The following is a 17,779-nucleotide window of genomic DNA, read 5'->3' on the forward strand; positions in this document are numbered from 1 at the left end:
TTTTACAGGAGGGTGGGGTGTTTTACAGGAGGGTGGGGTGTTTTACAGGAGGGTGGGGTGTTTTACAGGAGGGTGGGGGTGTTGTACAGGAGGGTGGGGGTGTTTTACAGGAGGGTGGGGTTTTTTACAGGAGGGTGGGGTGTTTTACAGGAGGGTGGGGGTGTTGTACAGGAGGGTGGGGTGTTGTACAGGAGGGTGGGGTGTTGTGGAGGAGGGTGGGGTGTTGTACAGGAGGGTGGGGGTGTTTTACAGGAGGGTGGGGGTGTTGTACAGGAGGGTTGGGTGTTTTACAGGAGGGTGGGGTGTTTTACAGGAGGGTGGGGGTGTTGTACAGGAGGGTGGGGTGTTGTACAGGAGGGTGGGGTGTTGTGGAGGAGGGTGGGGTGTTGTACAGGAGGGTGGGGTGTTGTACAGGAGGGTGGGGTGTTGTACAGGAGGGTGGGGTGTTTTACAGGAGGGTGGGGGTGTTGTACAGGAGGGTGGGGTGTTGTACAGGAGGGTGGGGGTGTTGTACAGGAGGGTGGGGTGTTGTACAGGAGGGTGGGGTGTTGTGGAGGAGGGTGGGGGTGTTGTACAGGAGGGTGGGGTGTTGTACAGGAGGGTGGGGTGTTGTACAGGAGGGTGGGGTGTTTTACAGGAGGGTGGGGGTGTTGTACAGGAGGGTGGGGTGTTGTACAGGAGGGTGGGGTGTTTTACAGGAGGGTGGGGGTGTTGTACAGGAGGGTGGGTGGGGGTGTTGTACAGGAGGGTGGGGTGTTGTACAGGAGGGTGGGGGTGTTTTACAGGAGGGTGGGGGTGTTGTACAGGAGGGTGGGGTGTTGTACAGGAGGGTGGGGTGTTGTGGAGGAGGCACAGGGGTCTAACAGGAGGGCGGGTGGGTTGGTCTGTACAGGAGGCCGAGGGATTTTACAGGAGCGTAGGGTGTTGTACAGGAGCGTGGGATGTTGTACACGAGCGTGGGGTGTTGTACAGGAGGGTGGGGTGTTGTACAGGAGGATGGGGTGTTGTACACGAGCGTGGGGTGTTGTACAGGAGGGTGGGGTGTTGTACAGGAGGGTGGGGTGTTGTACAGGAGCGTGGGGTGTTGTACAGGAGGGTGGGGTGTTGTACAGGAGGGTGGGGTGTTGTACAGGAATCAAAGAGTGTACCTAGATCTTTCTGTGTTATTATGTTATATTCCCATAAACCCAAACAGAGATTGCATGTTTTTTTCTGACAGGAATAGTAGGCTGATCAGTGACGATAACATTGGTAAATGGATAAGCCAGAGCAACATGCTGGAGACATTGGTAAATGGATAAGCCAGAGCAACATGCTAGAGATATTGGTAAATGGATAAGCCAGAGCAACATACAGGAGACATTGGTAAACGGATAAGCCAGAGCAACATACAGGAGACATTGGTAAATGGATAAGCCAGAGAAACATACAGGAGACATTGGTAAACGGATAAGCCAGAGCAACATACAGGAGACATTGGTAAACAGATATGCCAGAGCAACATACAGGAGACATTGGTAAACGGATAAGCCAGAGCAACATACAGGAGACATTGGTAAACAGATATGCCAGAGCAACATACAGGAGACATTGGTAAACGGATAAGCCAGAGCAACATACAGGAGACATTGGTAAATGGATAAGCCAGACCAACATACAGGAGACATTGATAAACAGATAAGCCAGAGCAACATACAGGAGACATTGGTATACAGATATGCCAGAGCAACATACGGGAGACATTGGTAAATGGATAAGCCCGAGCAACATACAGGAGACATTGGTAAATGGATAAGCCAGACCAATATACAGGAGACATTGGTAAACAGATAAGCCAGAGCAACATACGGGAGACATTGGTAAATGGATAAGCCAGAGCAACATGCTGGAGACATTGGAAAAATTTATAAGCTAGAGCAACATACAGGAGACATTGGTAAATGGATAAGCCACAGCAACATACAGGAGACATTGGAAAAATTTATGAGCCAGAGCAACATACGGGAGACATTGGTAAATGGATAAGCCACAGCAACATGCTGGAGTCATTGGTAAATGGATAAGCCACAGCAACATGCAGGAGTCATTGGTAAATGGATAAGCAAGACCAACATACAGGAGACATTGGTAAATGGATAAGCCCGACCAACATGCAGGAGAGATTGGTAAATGGATAAGCCAGAGCAACATGCTGGAGACATTGGTAAATGGATAAGCCAGAGCAACATGCTAGAGATATTGGTAAATGGATAAGCCAGAGCAACATGCTGGAGACATTGGTAAATGGATAAGCCAGAGCAACATACAGGAGACATTGGTAAATGGATAAGCCAGAGCAACATGCTAGAGACATTGGTAAATGGATAAGCCAGAGCAACATGCTGGAGACATTGGTAAATGGATAAACCTTAACAACAAACAGGAGATATTCGTAAACGGATAAGCCAGAGCAACATACGGGAGACATTGGTAAATGGATAAGCCACAGCAACATGCAGGAGACATTGGTAAATGGATAAGCCAGAGCAAGATTCAGGAGACATTGGTAATTGAATAAGCCCGACCAACATACAGGAGACATTGGTAAACAGATAAGCCAGAGCAACATACGGGAGACATTGGTAAATGGATAAGCCAGAGCAACATACAGGAGACATTGGTAAATGGATAAGCCAGAGCAACATACGGGAGACATTGGTAAATGGATAAGCCAGAGCAACATGCTGGAGACATTGGTAAATGGATAAGCCAGAGCAACATGCTGGAGACATTGGTAAATGGATAAGCCAGACCAACATGCTAGAGACATTGGTAAATGGATAAGCCAGAGCAACATGCTGGAGACATTGGTAAATGGATAAGCCAGAGCAAAATGCTGGAGACATTGGTAAATGGATAAGCCAGAGCAACATGCTAGAGACATTGGTAAATGGATAAGCCAGACCAACATACAGGAGACATTGGTAAACAGATATGCCAGAGCAACATACAGGAGACATTGGTAAACGGATAAGCCAGAGCAACATACAGGAGACATTGGTAAATGAATAAGCCAGAGCAACATGCTGGAGACATTGGTAAATGGATAAGCCAGAGCAACATACAGGAGACATTGGTAAATGGATAAGCCAGAGCAACATACAGGAGACATTGGTAAATGGATAAGCCAGAGCAACATGCTGGAGACATTGGTAAATGGATAAGCCAGAGCAACATACAGGAGACATTGGTAAATGGAAAAGCCAGAGCAACATACGGGAGACATTGGTAAATGGATAAGCCACAGCAACATGCAGGAGACATTGGTAAATGGATAAGCCAGAGCAAGATTCAGGAGACATTGGTAAATGAATAAGCCCGACCAACATACAGGAGACATTGGTAAATGGATAAGCCCGAGCAACATACAGGAGACATTGGTAAATGGATAAGCCAGAGCAACATGCTGTAAACATTGGTAAATGGAAAAGCCTTAACAACATACAGGAGACATTGGTAAATGGATAAGCCTTAACAACATACAGGAGACATTGGTAAACAGATAAGCCAGAGCAATATACAGGAGACATTGGTAAATGGATAAGCCAGAGCAACATGCTGGAGACATTGGTAATTGGATAAGCCTTAACAACATACAGGAGACATTGGTAATTGGATAAGCCAGAGCAACATACAGGAGAGATTGGTAATTGGATAAGCCTTAACAACATACAGGAGACATTGGTAATTGGATAAGCCTTAACAACATGCTGGAGACATTGGTAAATGGATAAGCCAGACCAACATGCAGTGGACATTGATAAATGGATAAGCCAGAGCAACACACAGTGGACATTGATAAATAGTTTTGCCATTGTAACATGCAGTCTGCAATGACCAATCTATTCACTTTTCGTTCAAAAGACCAAAATAATATTTTTGCTTACAAGTGGCTGACTGTCCAGGCTTTATTCATGTGGTGTTGTTTTTTTACCTTATTCCTGTTCTTGACAACCTTATTCCTGTTCTTGACAACCTTATTCCTGTTCTTGACATCCTTAACAACCTTATTCCTGTTCTTGACATCTTTATTCCTGTCTTGACATCTTTATTCTTGTTCTTGACAACCTTATTCCTGTACTTGACCTTATTCCTGTTCTTGACATCTTTATTCCTGTTCTTGACAACTTAATTCCTGTTCTTGACATCCTTGTTCCTGCTCTTGACAACCTTATTCCTGTACTTGACCTTATTCCTGTTCTTGACAACCTTATTCCTGTTCTTGACATCTTTATTCCTGTTCTTGACATCTTTATTCCTGTACTTGACATCTTTATTCCTGTACTTGACAACCTTATTCCTGTTCTTGACATCTTTATTCCTGTACTTGACCTTATTCCTGTTCTTGACATCTTTATTCCTGTTCTTGACAACCTTATTCCTGTTCTTGACATCCTTGTTCCTGCTCTTGAAAACCTTATTCCTGTACTTGACCTTATTCCTGTTCTTGACAACCTTATTCCTGTTCTTGACATCTTTATTCCTGTTCTTGACATCTTTATTCCTGTACTTGACAACCTTATTCCTGTTCTTGACATCTTTATTCCTGTACTTGACCTTATTCCTGTTCTTGACATCTTTATTCCTGTTCTTGACAACCTTATTCCTGTTCTTGACATCCTTGTTCCTGCTCTTGACAACCTTATTCCTGTACTTGACCTTATTCCTGTTCTTGACAACCTTATTCCTGTTCTTGACATCTTTATTCCTGTTTTTGACATCTTTATTCCTGTACTTGACAACCTTATTCCTGTTCTTGACATCTTTATTCCTGTACTTGACCTTATTCCTGTTCTTGACATCTTTATTCCTGTTCTTGACAACCTTATTCCTGTTCTTGACATCCTTGTTCCTGCTCTTGACAACCTTATTCCTGTACTTGACCTCAGTTTGTTGATGCAGGGATAGAATTAGTATTTTTCAAATGTAACTCAGGGCACACACAAAGAAGTTTAGGTGTGCCGTTTGGAATTGAAGTGTGTCAACAAGGAGAATACTTTTGATCCATCTTCAAACTGAATATCATTACCTTAAAGAAAGTAGAAACTTAGGAACTTATTTAACATATGCCATTTGTGCCTTGTGTTGACAGTGCCACTCTAAAATGCAATGAAGTCTGAATAATTGTACCCCTTCGTGTTGAATGTCAGGCATGGATATTCATCTTCGTATATTCTGTCCTGTCTGACATGATGAACTATTTAATATTTATTCATATATGATCTGTTTTATGTCTGTTGGCTCTATCCTACCAAGATTTTCTTTTCTAACCTACCCATTATATGATGAATTGCAATACATATCCAAACAGGGGGGCACGGGTGGCCCAGTCGTCTAAGGCACCGCAATTCACTTTGCAGAGTTGCGTCCCTTGGACACGCCAGTAACTTATGATTGTGGGTTCGAATCCTGGTTTATGTTTCTAGGTTTGTCAGCACCATACCTGTGCTTCTGGGTTTCACCGAAGTGGTAAACGTCTGAGACCTGCATCATTTCAGGCCTTCCTCCCACATTAAGCTGACATGCCGCGATATGACTGGAATACTGTTAAAAGCGGCATTAAATCCAACTCACTCACTCACATATCAAAATACAGACTTAAGTGTCACAACACATTGCAATACAATGCCAGTGAATACACAGCTCTTGCATCCAACATGAAACTTTTTATGCCTCTTTTTATAATGGGGAAATTCTTGACATTTAACTCCTGAACGGCCTGCCTACACATTAGTTTTCAAACTTGTTGACTGTGAAGCAATTGTTTAACTCACCTCACTTGGCTGACCTTATGTCGTCCATTAATTGTCGGCAACAGCAGTCAAAGCATTTTTAATCTTTTGCCTCATCTCAAAAAAGGCTTGATAATTTGAGTTGAAACCTTTGGTGTGTGTTCCCTCTTATGTTTCTTCAAGGCATCAAATTGAACATTCTACAAGATTACCAGGACTTTCTTTTCTTTTATGATAATACAATTTGGAGGTCTTCTCCGACATGTCAGAAATTACATTAGGCTGTTGCAATTCACATTGAAAAAGATCACAAAGGAAGAGGTATGATGAGGGCCTTGGCCAACAGGATCTAGTTAAGTTAGAGAATAAGCAAAACCTATGGAAATCATTCTGAAAGTTATCAGATGTCTTCATCTAAAAAGAATTAGACTGTGCCTGTTTTAGTCTCATAACATCAAATATATATGTGTCGTTTGATTGGATGGCCTTGAAGGTCAAGGTCACTCAGTATAAAGGCAGAAAAAAGCATTGTATACACAGTTACTTGAGTATTTATTAATGGAATATGATGAAACTTTTTATTCATGAACTCGAAGACAGGGTCTGAGTCAAATCGACTTTGGGTTTTCTCCATATAAGGTCAAGGTCACTAGAGGTCAAATTATGAAATATTGGTTCAAATTTCACAAAACTTCGGATTAATTCAACAGGAAACTAAAATCTTCCTATCACTCTTTGTTGACTCTAAATAATTAACTCAATACATGTCATGGGTCATGACTATATCAAATGTCAAGGTCAGTGTGATGGTCATTCACTTGTGAAATTACTTGTAAATAGTTTCATTGGAGAAATAGTCATTCAGAAAGTATTGGCAGTTTGAAATGGAGACTGCATATTTATACAGATATAATGATTAAATATGAACTTAATACACACAAAAGGTCCCTTCTCTGGAAAAAAATAACTCAGTCTTGGAAGGTATCTCTGAGATGAATTTACTTCAGTAGTTTGATTGCAGACACTATGCACCAAGTAAATTAACATGGATCAAGGGCCGTAACTCTGTAAAAAAATAAATTACATTACCAATTTTCTAATTCTTGACAAGTATGTTAAATATGCTTACAAACTTTCATTCATGGAACTCCAATAGTTTCTGAGAAAACTTGTCCCCATTTCATGCAGGATGCACTAAGTTGAAAAGCACGAAGCAAGGGCCATAACCCTGTAAAAAAAGAATTTAGGACTCCAGTTTTCAACCTCACTTTAGATCATGACCAGTAACATCAGAGTGTAAAATTTAATTTTTCCAACTGAAAAAGTTTATGAAAAGATAAAAAATTGTTCCCTTTGAGAACGGATAGACGGACAAACTTCCCCCATCTTTATGGCGGGGGATAAAAAAAATGGAAATGTGAATGGGTGACCTTGAAGGTTAAGATCACTCAGGGTATGAGGGTGTCAAACAAGAAAATTTTATTGATGATTGAAATTTGATGAAACAGTATTCATGATCTTTAAGGTGGGGTCTCAATCACAGAATGTTAGAATGTTCTTGAAATACTTCCAACTGATATTGAAGGTCAAATTCACTCAAGAATGTTGCATGTTTACTCAAGAAGTGTTTCTTGGAGTAGCATGAAACTTGATACATATCATCTTAGGGTGAGGCACTGAAGAGATAAGGTTTTGAGTGACCTTCATTGATGGTCACTGAAATGGTTATTTGTGAGGGAGTTCGGCTTTATTACCAGCCCCTGTTTAGTTGACATCTTTGTAAGAGCTTATACCCATGTTATCAACTAGAAATAATCAAGTATGTGATTGACTGAAATGAGCGTAAAGACACTTAAACAGGAAATGCATTTAACTTTCTTATTACCACAAGGGGTAATGTTTTTAGCAGCAGTGGATTTTCTGTTTTAAAGTTATCTTGCATGACACATGTTTTCCCGAGCAGAAAGTAAAGTCACTAAACAGAAAGTGATGTCATTAAGTACTGGTATATTGATATTCGCAAACAGTTACCTCAGTATATTAGCTTAATATTGGTCATTAATGGTCTGACCTTTCCGGAGGTCATCCAGTGGAATTCCTTTGGAATCCCAGAAAACTGTCTCCTTGCCAGCTGATGACTTTTACCTTTGGAAGAGGAGACGTCAGATGTTTCCGTTCTTTTGACTGTTGTTTTGTATCAGGCTTAAAGTGGTTTACACAGGATCCATCCATGGTTCCATATCACTAACAAAATCAGCTGGGTCTGCTTCAAAATGATGGATTTTCTCACTGGAGCTGGTGAACCTGGAGCATTTCTATTCAGGAAGGTTCTGCATAGATAGCCGTTGGAGTTCAGTTGGAGATACTTGATGGTGGTGTGGTAGCGAATTTTGTCCATTTTTATCAATAGAGAACGCCTTGTCACTTTGATGCCTGCAGATTTGTGATGATTTCTAATACATGCAAACTGTTAGGGATGTACGATAAATCCATCATAGATACGCTCTGAGCTTAATGATATCATGTATTGTTCCAGCAGTTAGATTTTTGGTGGTAGTTTTTAGTCCTTGGTATTTACGAAGACAACATTTGAATATCAGTGCTAACAGCCCCTTTTGTTAAGTGACTGTCTTTGTTGATGTTTGACTACATATATCATACCGGGTTGAGCTACAGTGTTATTGCACTGTCTTTTTTTTATTAGTTTGCATCGAGGAAAATGCCAATGTGAATGCCTCAATGGTTCCATGACACTGAACATTAAGTGGCTACCATGTTATACTTGGAAATATTCATTTAAACTTATTATTAATAAGTTTAGCTATAATTTCTTTTTGCTGCATCCATTTGCATGAAGGCAGAACCATGTTGATGGCAATGAGAGAGGTACATGAGTCACCATTTGGCTTGTCCTGGAATGAAATGAATGGTCACAAATGCTATAAGTGAGTTATTGTTTATGGCAAGTATTTCAATGAATGTACTGTAATAGTTTGTGCTCGTTTGCAAAATGTACATATCCTCCCTCAATACAGTTTGAGCAATATTTCTATGAAAGCTTTATTCAAAATAACTATTTGTAGGAAAGAAAAAGAAGAAGAAGAAGAAATCTCACAGTGTCAATACAGACGGTAGTCTGGTGTCCTCCAAAGGATCATCTCCTACAGTGTTTGAAGTAGCAGACGTCACAGAAGGTGAGAGCAATGACAGCTTTGGCAGTGATGCAAAGGGACATAACTGGACTGACAAACAGAATGGACAACCACAAGAAAACTTGAAGGCCACAGAGGGGGACTGGCCATCTGAAAATGTGGATGCAGCAGGGCGCAGTAAACAGGCACATGAGGGGAAGCGGCCCAAGGAGAGGAAGAAGCTGGACTTCCAGGATGAGCTGGCTGAGTTGAGGGAGATGTTGGAGATGAGGAAGAAACAGATACTGAAGGAGCAACAGCAGCAACCACAGTCACAGCAGACGTCACAGCCGCTGAAGGCATCCCAACAGCACAGTAAGTCTCAGCAGAAGGCACCGAGAACAGCTACAAGACATGATGGCAGCATGCAGGAGCTGACACCTGGTGTACAGGAAGATGGCGATGAGGAAGGTATGTTACTTTCCATGGCTACTGCTTTAAGGACAAGGGGGTAGGCATCCAATTGTAATTCAAAGTGGCTACAAATACCTTCTCAAAAGTATAAAGTCTGTTGAAAGAAAAAAATGGTTCCTGTTTGAAAGCTTTTTCTCATTTGAAAGTTGGTGTAATTAAAAGATTCTGTGATACATTTCATTTGGGATTACTTTGAAAATTCTAGATTCTTCTATAACTTCCATGTGTCTTGTGATTGTCATGAGGCTGTCAGCCTGGCTGGTGAATTGGAATCTCTATGAGAGTGTGGATGAGTGGATGGGGAAATATCTTCCTACAACTAAAAGTGTCATACTCTGGTGTTCGCTCACATTAGAGATGAACATTGTCACTATTGTATTGCAGCTTGTTGCTATATGCGGTGGCTGTATATATACCAACATGCAAATAGGATGAGTAAGTGAAAAGGACATTCTGCACACTTGCAGAAAGTAATTGATTTTACATGGATATATCCAACTTAGTTTGGCCACTTAGGTTTGTTTTCACTGCAACATCTTGTGGCAAGACTCACAAACTTCAGATTGTTAACCCAACAAGCTGATCGACTGACATCCTGCTGACCAACATCCACACTTTTAAACTGATTGAAAATTTACCTAGTCATGCCTGAAAAGTTAAGGAAATGAACCAAAAGGGACGAAGTGGTATGGTTACGGATAGCCATGAGTCTGCAGACACTTATGAGTGGTCACAATTCCATTTGGCACACTTATCCCATCCAATCATCAACAAGATCCTGAGTGGTAATGGAGAGCCGATATGGCACAATCTGTAAGTTTACATGAATGACAGGGTATACAGTTGGATGATTTTGTGACAGAAAAGTACAGGAGAGATCATAGTAGGGAACAAGGAAGGCATGGCTAGTGAGGCCGAGGGGGATCAAACAGAGCAAGTGTTTTGTCTGTTTTGTTCGTTTGTTGTTTAACGCCGCACTCATCAATATTCCAGCCATATGATGGTGGTCTGTAAATAGTCGAGTCTGGACTAGAAAATCCAGTGATTTGTGATCAAGCGATGTGAGTTGAAGTATCATGACAATTTTTTTAGCCAGTATATTTTACACCAAGCCACTTCATCCTGCTTTCTTAACGTTTCTGTGTGAAGAAGAATGGCAGCAGAAAATTTGAAAACTATAAACATGATGAAAGGGTCAAGAATACCTTGATAAGTGCATTTATTACCTTGCTTCAATACTTTGGCTGTAAAATATCGATCTGTGTCATTACAAGCCTAACTCATTCATTGCAAGAGATGTCCCATGGTAGATATATTGTGCTGGGACCAGCAACCTTTGGATGTGGGGAGCTTCAATAAATAAAACCTAATGACAACATTTCTGGGCAAAATCATAAAACTTTTCAGTTGAAAATATAATAAATATTCGTTCCCATATATCGTCCATTTAGCCTCATGAAAACAAAAACGAAAAATATCTTGAAAATAAAAATGCTTTCATGAACTGGTGCTTGTTATAAAATGCACTGTCACAGACTTTATTTTGTGAACAAATATTGAAAACTCTCAACATCACTGGGCTTATTCAATGACATTGCGTGTAGAGATGATAGACCACTGGGAGGAGCTGATGGCATTTGGAGGCTTGAGTAATAGAGCCAAAACATGTTTCATGCTGAACATAGAATGATTTCCACCATTTTTGTTTACCTTTGATATAATTTACTTTTAACACAGTAAAATAAGGTTATTAAAGTAATTATTAGCACCTCGACATGGGTACAATGTGTGAAGCCCTTTTCTGGTGTCCCCCGCCATGATATTCCTGGAATATTGCTAAAAGCGGCGTAAAACCATACTCACTCACTCAATTATCAGCACCTGGTAAAACAAGTGCCAAAGTAACTCTGCTGTGGAATGCAGACATTTGTTTACAAACAAATTTGAAAACTTGCATATGGTCGTCCATTGAGAGGTTGCAGTAGGAAGTAACAGGTACGTGCGACAGTGCGTAGACTGATAGTGTACAACGTATAGCCCTGCACCACTCATGCACCTCACTCCAACTCTTGTTCGATGGGGGACACCGGTGACCCAGTCGTCTAAGCCGCCGCGATTCGCTGTGCAGAGTTGCGTCCCTTGGGCACGCCAGAAACCTATGATTGTGGGTTCGAATCCAGGTTTGCACCGATTATGTTTCTAGGTTTGTCAGCACCATACCCGTGCTCGTGGGTTTCACCGATGTGGTAAACGTCTGAGACCTGCATCACTTCGGGCTTTCCTCCCACATTAAGCTGACACACTGTGATGTAACTGGAATACTGTTAAAAGCGGCGTTAAATCCAACTCACTCACTCACTCTTGTTCGATGCATTCTTTAACAAAACACACAAAAGGACAATTAACTTTGTATCTTTCATGCATATATTTAAGATAACAGTCACAGATTTAGCATACACGATTTTATGCAATATTTTTATGGTATTATTCTCCGATATATGCACACAAAAATCCATCTTTATCTATTCCTAATCCGTGATACTAATTTCTTCTCTCCCACCCATATATATATAAAATTCAAAGACAACTAATAAACAAGTAATAGATAAAATACTAAACTTGCTCTTGTGTAATACCATTTTTATGAAACTCATGAATAGTTCCCATTGCTTGTCAGATATCAGAACTATTCATGAGTTTTATAAAATTTGTATAACTTGGCAGCGTGTAAGTTTTTTATAAAAAAACTCATGAATAGTTGCTGTTTATAACTTTTTTTAAATTTCACCTTCATGTGTGAATAGGCGGACATCTATGCGATCCACAGCATAATCCAATTGTGTTTAACAGAATAATACTTCAAACCCGTTTGAAATTGACACGAATTAATTTAATACCATACAAAGGCCTACATTTAGAATTCAGGGGTCTGCTGCACAAGAGCTATTGTAGGTTAGCCTTAACTCCCATATACATAGATGTACGACTGTCGTTGCGCTATGATCGTCATGTGGAACAGGGCCCTGCACCACAGACTTTACAATCACGTCACAATACCCCTGATGTAATTTGTTGAATTTTGTTTCAAGATCCACCAGCAAAACAATGCAATGTGACGTCAGCCAAGCAACATGGGGTTGCCGGGGTCATTGAGCTCCTCTCATTGATCAATCATCTCTACCCTCAATGTCATTAAATAAGTCCACGGATGTTGAGAGTTTTCAATATTTGTTAGTGAAACTTGTTCCCGCAGGACATTACCATGTGCTCTAGTATTACACAATGTGTAATATGGCTGTATGTTTATTACACGAGTGATCTCCTTACAGGCGAGTAATAAATTAAGTTATATTTATGTGAACGCTTGTTAACTGCTGCTGCCGATCATGTTACATATTGCCTCCTCACAACGTTTGTGATCCAAGTAATTACAAGAGGATGGCCCAGCTAGCTAGGTTTCATATTGCTGTCCATGGCACAAATCACATCCAGGATCATTGTTTTGTTAGATGGCCTCATCCTCTGTTAAGAAACATCAATATTTAATTCTCCTGCAAAATTAAGTTTTTGACCTTTCCTGCCAATGAGCCTCAATCGTCCCTTCCTTAAGAAAATTGCTGTTCAATATGTTGTTTCACTGCCACAATGGCGAAAATCCCAGGTCCTGTCTACCAGCTCATTACTGATTCTTTTGATGGGATGGCTTCCTGTGACGCCTTAACACAACCTATTCCTCATTGCACCAGCGGATGTCTAAGTTTGTGTTTGCCTTAGGATCTTATATTTTCCATGTTGTTGTATGTGTCAGGGTTGTATGGTGGAGATGGTGAAATAACTGTTGGTGCTCTTGTTGAACTTGAATTTGCAAAATTCCTTTGGTGGATTCTGATTAACAGTATGTCTTCTCTTGCCTGCATTGTTTGTCTTCCTGTGCAGATTCAAGAGAAGCTTATGTACACACCAGTGTCCAAAATAAACTTCTTCATAGTGTAAAAGAAAATATGGCTTCTGTAATTGTCTTGTAAAATATTATCTGGTACTGTTGAAAAATTATTTCACACACTGCTTTCCACAAACTTGTCAAACTTTGGAGTTTAAGAGCTGGGTAGGTCACAAGGATCTGACATTGTATTTCTGTGGGTGGAGGGTAGCTTAGTGGTTAATACATTTCTCACACTATGTTCAGCTGTGTTCATTTCAACAATATGTGAAGCAATCTGTTGGGAACAGAGTAACCCACCTGACTTGTGCACTACCTCTTCCTGTGAAGGGCAGACTAGGTCCCCAGTACCCGATGTTTGTCTTTCTGTGAGGGGCAGACTAGGTCCCCAGTACCCGATGTTTGTCTTTCTGTGAGGGGGCGGTCGGGTAGCCTAGTGGTTAAAGCGTTCGCTCGTCACTCCGAAGATCCGGGTTCAAATCCCGACATGGGTACAATGTGTGAAGCCCATTTCTGGTGTCCCCCGCCGTGATATTGCTGGAATATTGCTAAAAGCGGCGTAAAACTAAACTCACTCACTCACTCACTCACTCACTCACTCACTCACTCACTCTTTGATGGGCAGACTAGGACCCCAGAACCTAGATGAGGTCTTCCCATGAGGGGAAGACTAGGTCCCCAGTACCTGATGTTCGTCTTTCTGTGAGGGGCAGACTAGGTCCCCAGTACCCGATGTTAGTCTTTCTGTGAGGGGCAGACTAGGTCCCCAGTACCTGATGTTTGTCTTTCTGTGAGGGGCAGACTAGGTCCCCAGTACCTGATGTTTGTCTTTCTGTGAGGGGCAGACTAGGACCCCAGAACCTGATGTTAGTCTTTCTATGAGGGGCAGACTAGGACCCCAGTACCCGATGTTTGTCTTTCTGTGAGGGGCAGACTAGGACCCCAGAACCTGATGTTAGTCTTTCTGTGAGGGGCAGACTAGGACCCCAGAACCTGATGTTTGTCTTTCTATGAGGGGCAGACTAGGACCCCAGTACCTGATGTTAGTCTTTCTGTGAGGGGCAGACTAGGACCCCAGTACCTGATGTTTGTCTTTCTGTGAGGGGCAGACTAGGACCCCAGTACCTAGATGAGGTCTTCCCATGAGGGGAAGACTAGGTACCTAGTACCTGATGTTTGTTTTCCTGCTAGGATTCCTGAGAATAAGTTCCCAGTACCTGACTCCCAACAAACTAGGTCCTCAAGGGAGCAGCGAAGCAATGATCCTCCACACATTTCTTTCCTTGTATTTCAGGAAAATATCTTATCTCTCATTCCTAAATGTTTGTCTGAATAAAAGCTTTATAACAAATAAGCATAATTAATCCAAGTTTAGAACTGTTTGCTAATGCTTTTAGTCACTAGATATCCTGGTCTAGACGTGATTATCACACTCACTCACTCACTCACTCACTCACCCACCCACTCACTGACCCACTCCCGCCGTGATATTGCTGGAATATTGCTAAAAGCGGCGTAAAATCAAACTCACTCACTCACTGACCCACTCACTGACCCACTCACTCACTCACCCACTCAATGACCCACTCACTCACTCACCCACTCAATGACCCACTCAATGACCCACTCACTCACTCACTCACTCACTCACTCACTCACTCACTCACTCACTCACTCACTCACTCACTCACTCACTCACTCACTCACCAAACCAAATATCTGCAGATTTGCTGTTGCTGAAGAAAATCCATTTCCCATCATTCTGCAGATCAGCACATCATAGCAGTTTAATAGGTATTTTACCATATAAATATTTCCTTCAAAAGTACATGACAGTAAGTTTAACAACACATGCCAACTCTAGACTTCATATTTGTTGACCATGAGAAGTTGTAGTGCATGCTCTTCCCCCAAGTGTGATAACGGTCATACCAGTATATCATGTTACTAGTAATTTCTCTCAGGCTGTCAATGTCATACTAGATCGATACAAGGATGGTATAGGTTGGCAGCATCCTCAATCAATAGAGAAGCCAAAATATGGTCTTCATGTTGGTATCTGGGACAGAGAAGTTTGATAAGGGAAACTTATCAGGTGTCAGCTTCCTGTTTTGTGAGAGCTGGTCAGTGACCTGGCATTGGTGTCATTATCACTGGAGGAAATGTTTTTGCATACATGCCAACTATTACGATTTTGTCAGAATCATTACGATTACTTTTACCTAATATTTCTGAAATAATTTAGTGAAATATATTACAAATTTATGACAAAACATAGCAGTGGTTATGAAAACTTATTGACATAGCCACAGCCGGCATTGTCACACATACAAATACTCAATTACTAATCACTTGTTTGAGATTGTGATGCAATGTTTACTGGTTTTGAGTGATGATTCCGTGACTACTACTGTATCCTGTTTACCCAGATCTATTCCATATTGCCACAATGTGCTGTTGACATCACTGTTTTGTTAGCATAGGGAAATACAGACTGATGCTATGAAGAATGTGGCTGCTTTTGTTGAAGAAAGGTTTTAGTTCGGTTCCATTGAATTTTGGATTTGATTTGGTGGAGAAAAGTTTCAATTGCCTTGTCAGAATTGTTTATGGTATTTGTATTGATGTAAACAAGTGCTTCAAACTTGGGTATATTTTTTGGGGGGTTGATGTAGTTTGACATGATTCATTCTTCAGATGAAATCATTAAAACATGCGTCATCTCAACCGGTAACCAACCAGTGGAGTTGAGCACACTGGAACCCTGTTAATCCGGACGGTCTCATTTTCAGCCAAATTGTCTAGATTTTTGAAATTCTTGTGTGAAGAGTTACTTCCCTTATCAATATGGCAAATGTAGGTTGACTAACCAGATCGGGTGGTCAGGCTCGCTGACTTGGTTGATACATGTCATCGATCCCAATTGCATGGATCGATGTTCATGATGTCAATCACTGGATTGTCTGGTCCAGACTTGATTATTTTACAGACTGCCGTCATATAGCTGGAATATTGCTGAGTGTGGCATTAAACAACAAACAAAAAAACATCTGTCAAAGTGTTGTCAGGCAGTAAAATCACTTCCTGCCCACATGAACACATCTGTCAAAGTGTTGTCGCAAGCACAGAACAAGTATGATGGCATCCATGATGGCAATTAAAAACCATATGATTCTTGCTGTTTATTCATTAGAATGTTTAATTATATGTATGCTCCTGCAAAATTGTGATTTTTGAATAGCTGATAATGGAAACTAACTTACTTGTTCCTTGTTCAGTCATTCATTATTCAGTCTTGCTTGACACTTAGGTAATTAAAAAGTTGTTATCCATAAACCTTTGTTTGCTTTGTCATCTGTCAACTTGTAAGAAATGCATTTAAATTTTAGCCATCAAAATTGCCCATTTCTGGATATATTTTTGTTTTATAAATACTGGCCTACATTATGTATGATGAGTGATGACAGGTCATAGTGACCCTTTGTTCAGTGAGTGGCATATGCCATAGTTATGATGTTACGTTGAATTTCACTTGAGAAAATCATATTTGGTATCTAGAGGCATGGGACCTCTTGTTTTTATGTTCTCTTGCATTAAACATATGTTTTACCTAACTGAAAACAATGTTATTAAACCGAAAGTGTTTACAGGACGATGTTGGCGAGGTGAACTGTCACCTGATTTGGTTTGACGTCAAAATAATTCATTTCTCTGTTGGGACATTTGGGGGCATTCAAAAAACAAAAGGTAGAGATGGAGGTGCAGTTGTTTTGGACGTAATGCAAACACTTTTCTACTACAAATTGAAATGGAAGCACATACTAAAGAGAGAAAATTGTAAACTTCCAAGAGCTTGTAGCCATTCACTGTCAAATAAATTATCTTCTGATGTTAAGTAAGAGGCTGATTCACAACAGTAAGGTTCTGTGACATCTACTTGACTTGGCCACCATTTGAGTGACCAGGCCCTGCAAATACTCATTCAAATATGGCAGCATGAACTGACATATTAACGCTGAGCACAGCCTCATTATGGGGTTCATGAATTCAACTGTAACACATACTGGGGTTTCTTTGTGACCATTCTGTGGTTGACTGGCAGGATTCTGGAATCTAGCTATTGAAGGTTTGTGCTTGTTGTGTTCTGGTATTATTTAGTAAAAACTGAACAGATTCCCTTTTTGTCACAAGTGAGACATTGTATTGCCAGTTTTATTTTTCTAAGCAAATGTAGGTAGAATTTCAAAAGCCTGATTTAATTTAATTGCAGGTAAGAACATTCGAAAATGTAAAATAACACTGCAAATAACAGATTTAGAAAACGTTTCCACAGCTTTCAATTATGTGTGATCAAATATGATGATAGTTCTGTTTTTGTTACACAGTTCTTTTGTTTATTCAGGAATCACTGTGTGTAATTTAACACTGATTTATTCTTCAACATTTCAATATGAAAACAAAGA

The 17,779-nt window shown here is 40.7% G+C and overlaps 1 protein-coding gene across 2 annotated transcripts in view; it reads left to right on the top strand.

The window, feature by feature from the left end:
* Positions 1 to 17,779, top strand: part of LOC124139846 (gem-associated protein 5-like) — a 212,996-nt gene that overhangs the window by 44,606 nt on the left and 150,611 nt on the right. For both annotated transcript variants that reach the window (XR_007219116.1, XM_048388307.1), the window contains exon 15: positions 8,855 to 9,373. Coding sequence is in view for 1 of the 2 variants with exons in the window: in XM_048388307.1 (XP_048244264.1) it covers positions 8,855 to 9,373 (519 nt within the window). In the remaining variant the exon portion in view is untranslated. The remainder of the gene's footprint in view (positions 1 to 8,854; positions 9,374 to 17,779) is intronic.

The sequence above is a fragment of the Haliotis rufescens genome, unplaced genomic scaffold (genome assembly GCF_023055435.1).
Source record: "Haliotis rufescens isolate VD_foot unplaced genomic scaffold, xgHalRufe1.0.p SCAF_7, whole genome shotgun sequence".
Classification (NCBI taxonomy): Eukaryota; Metazoa; Mollusca; class Gastropoda; order Lepetellida; family Haliotidae; genus Haliotis; species Haliotis rufescens.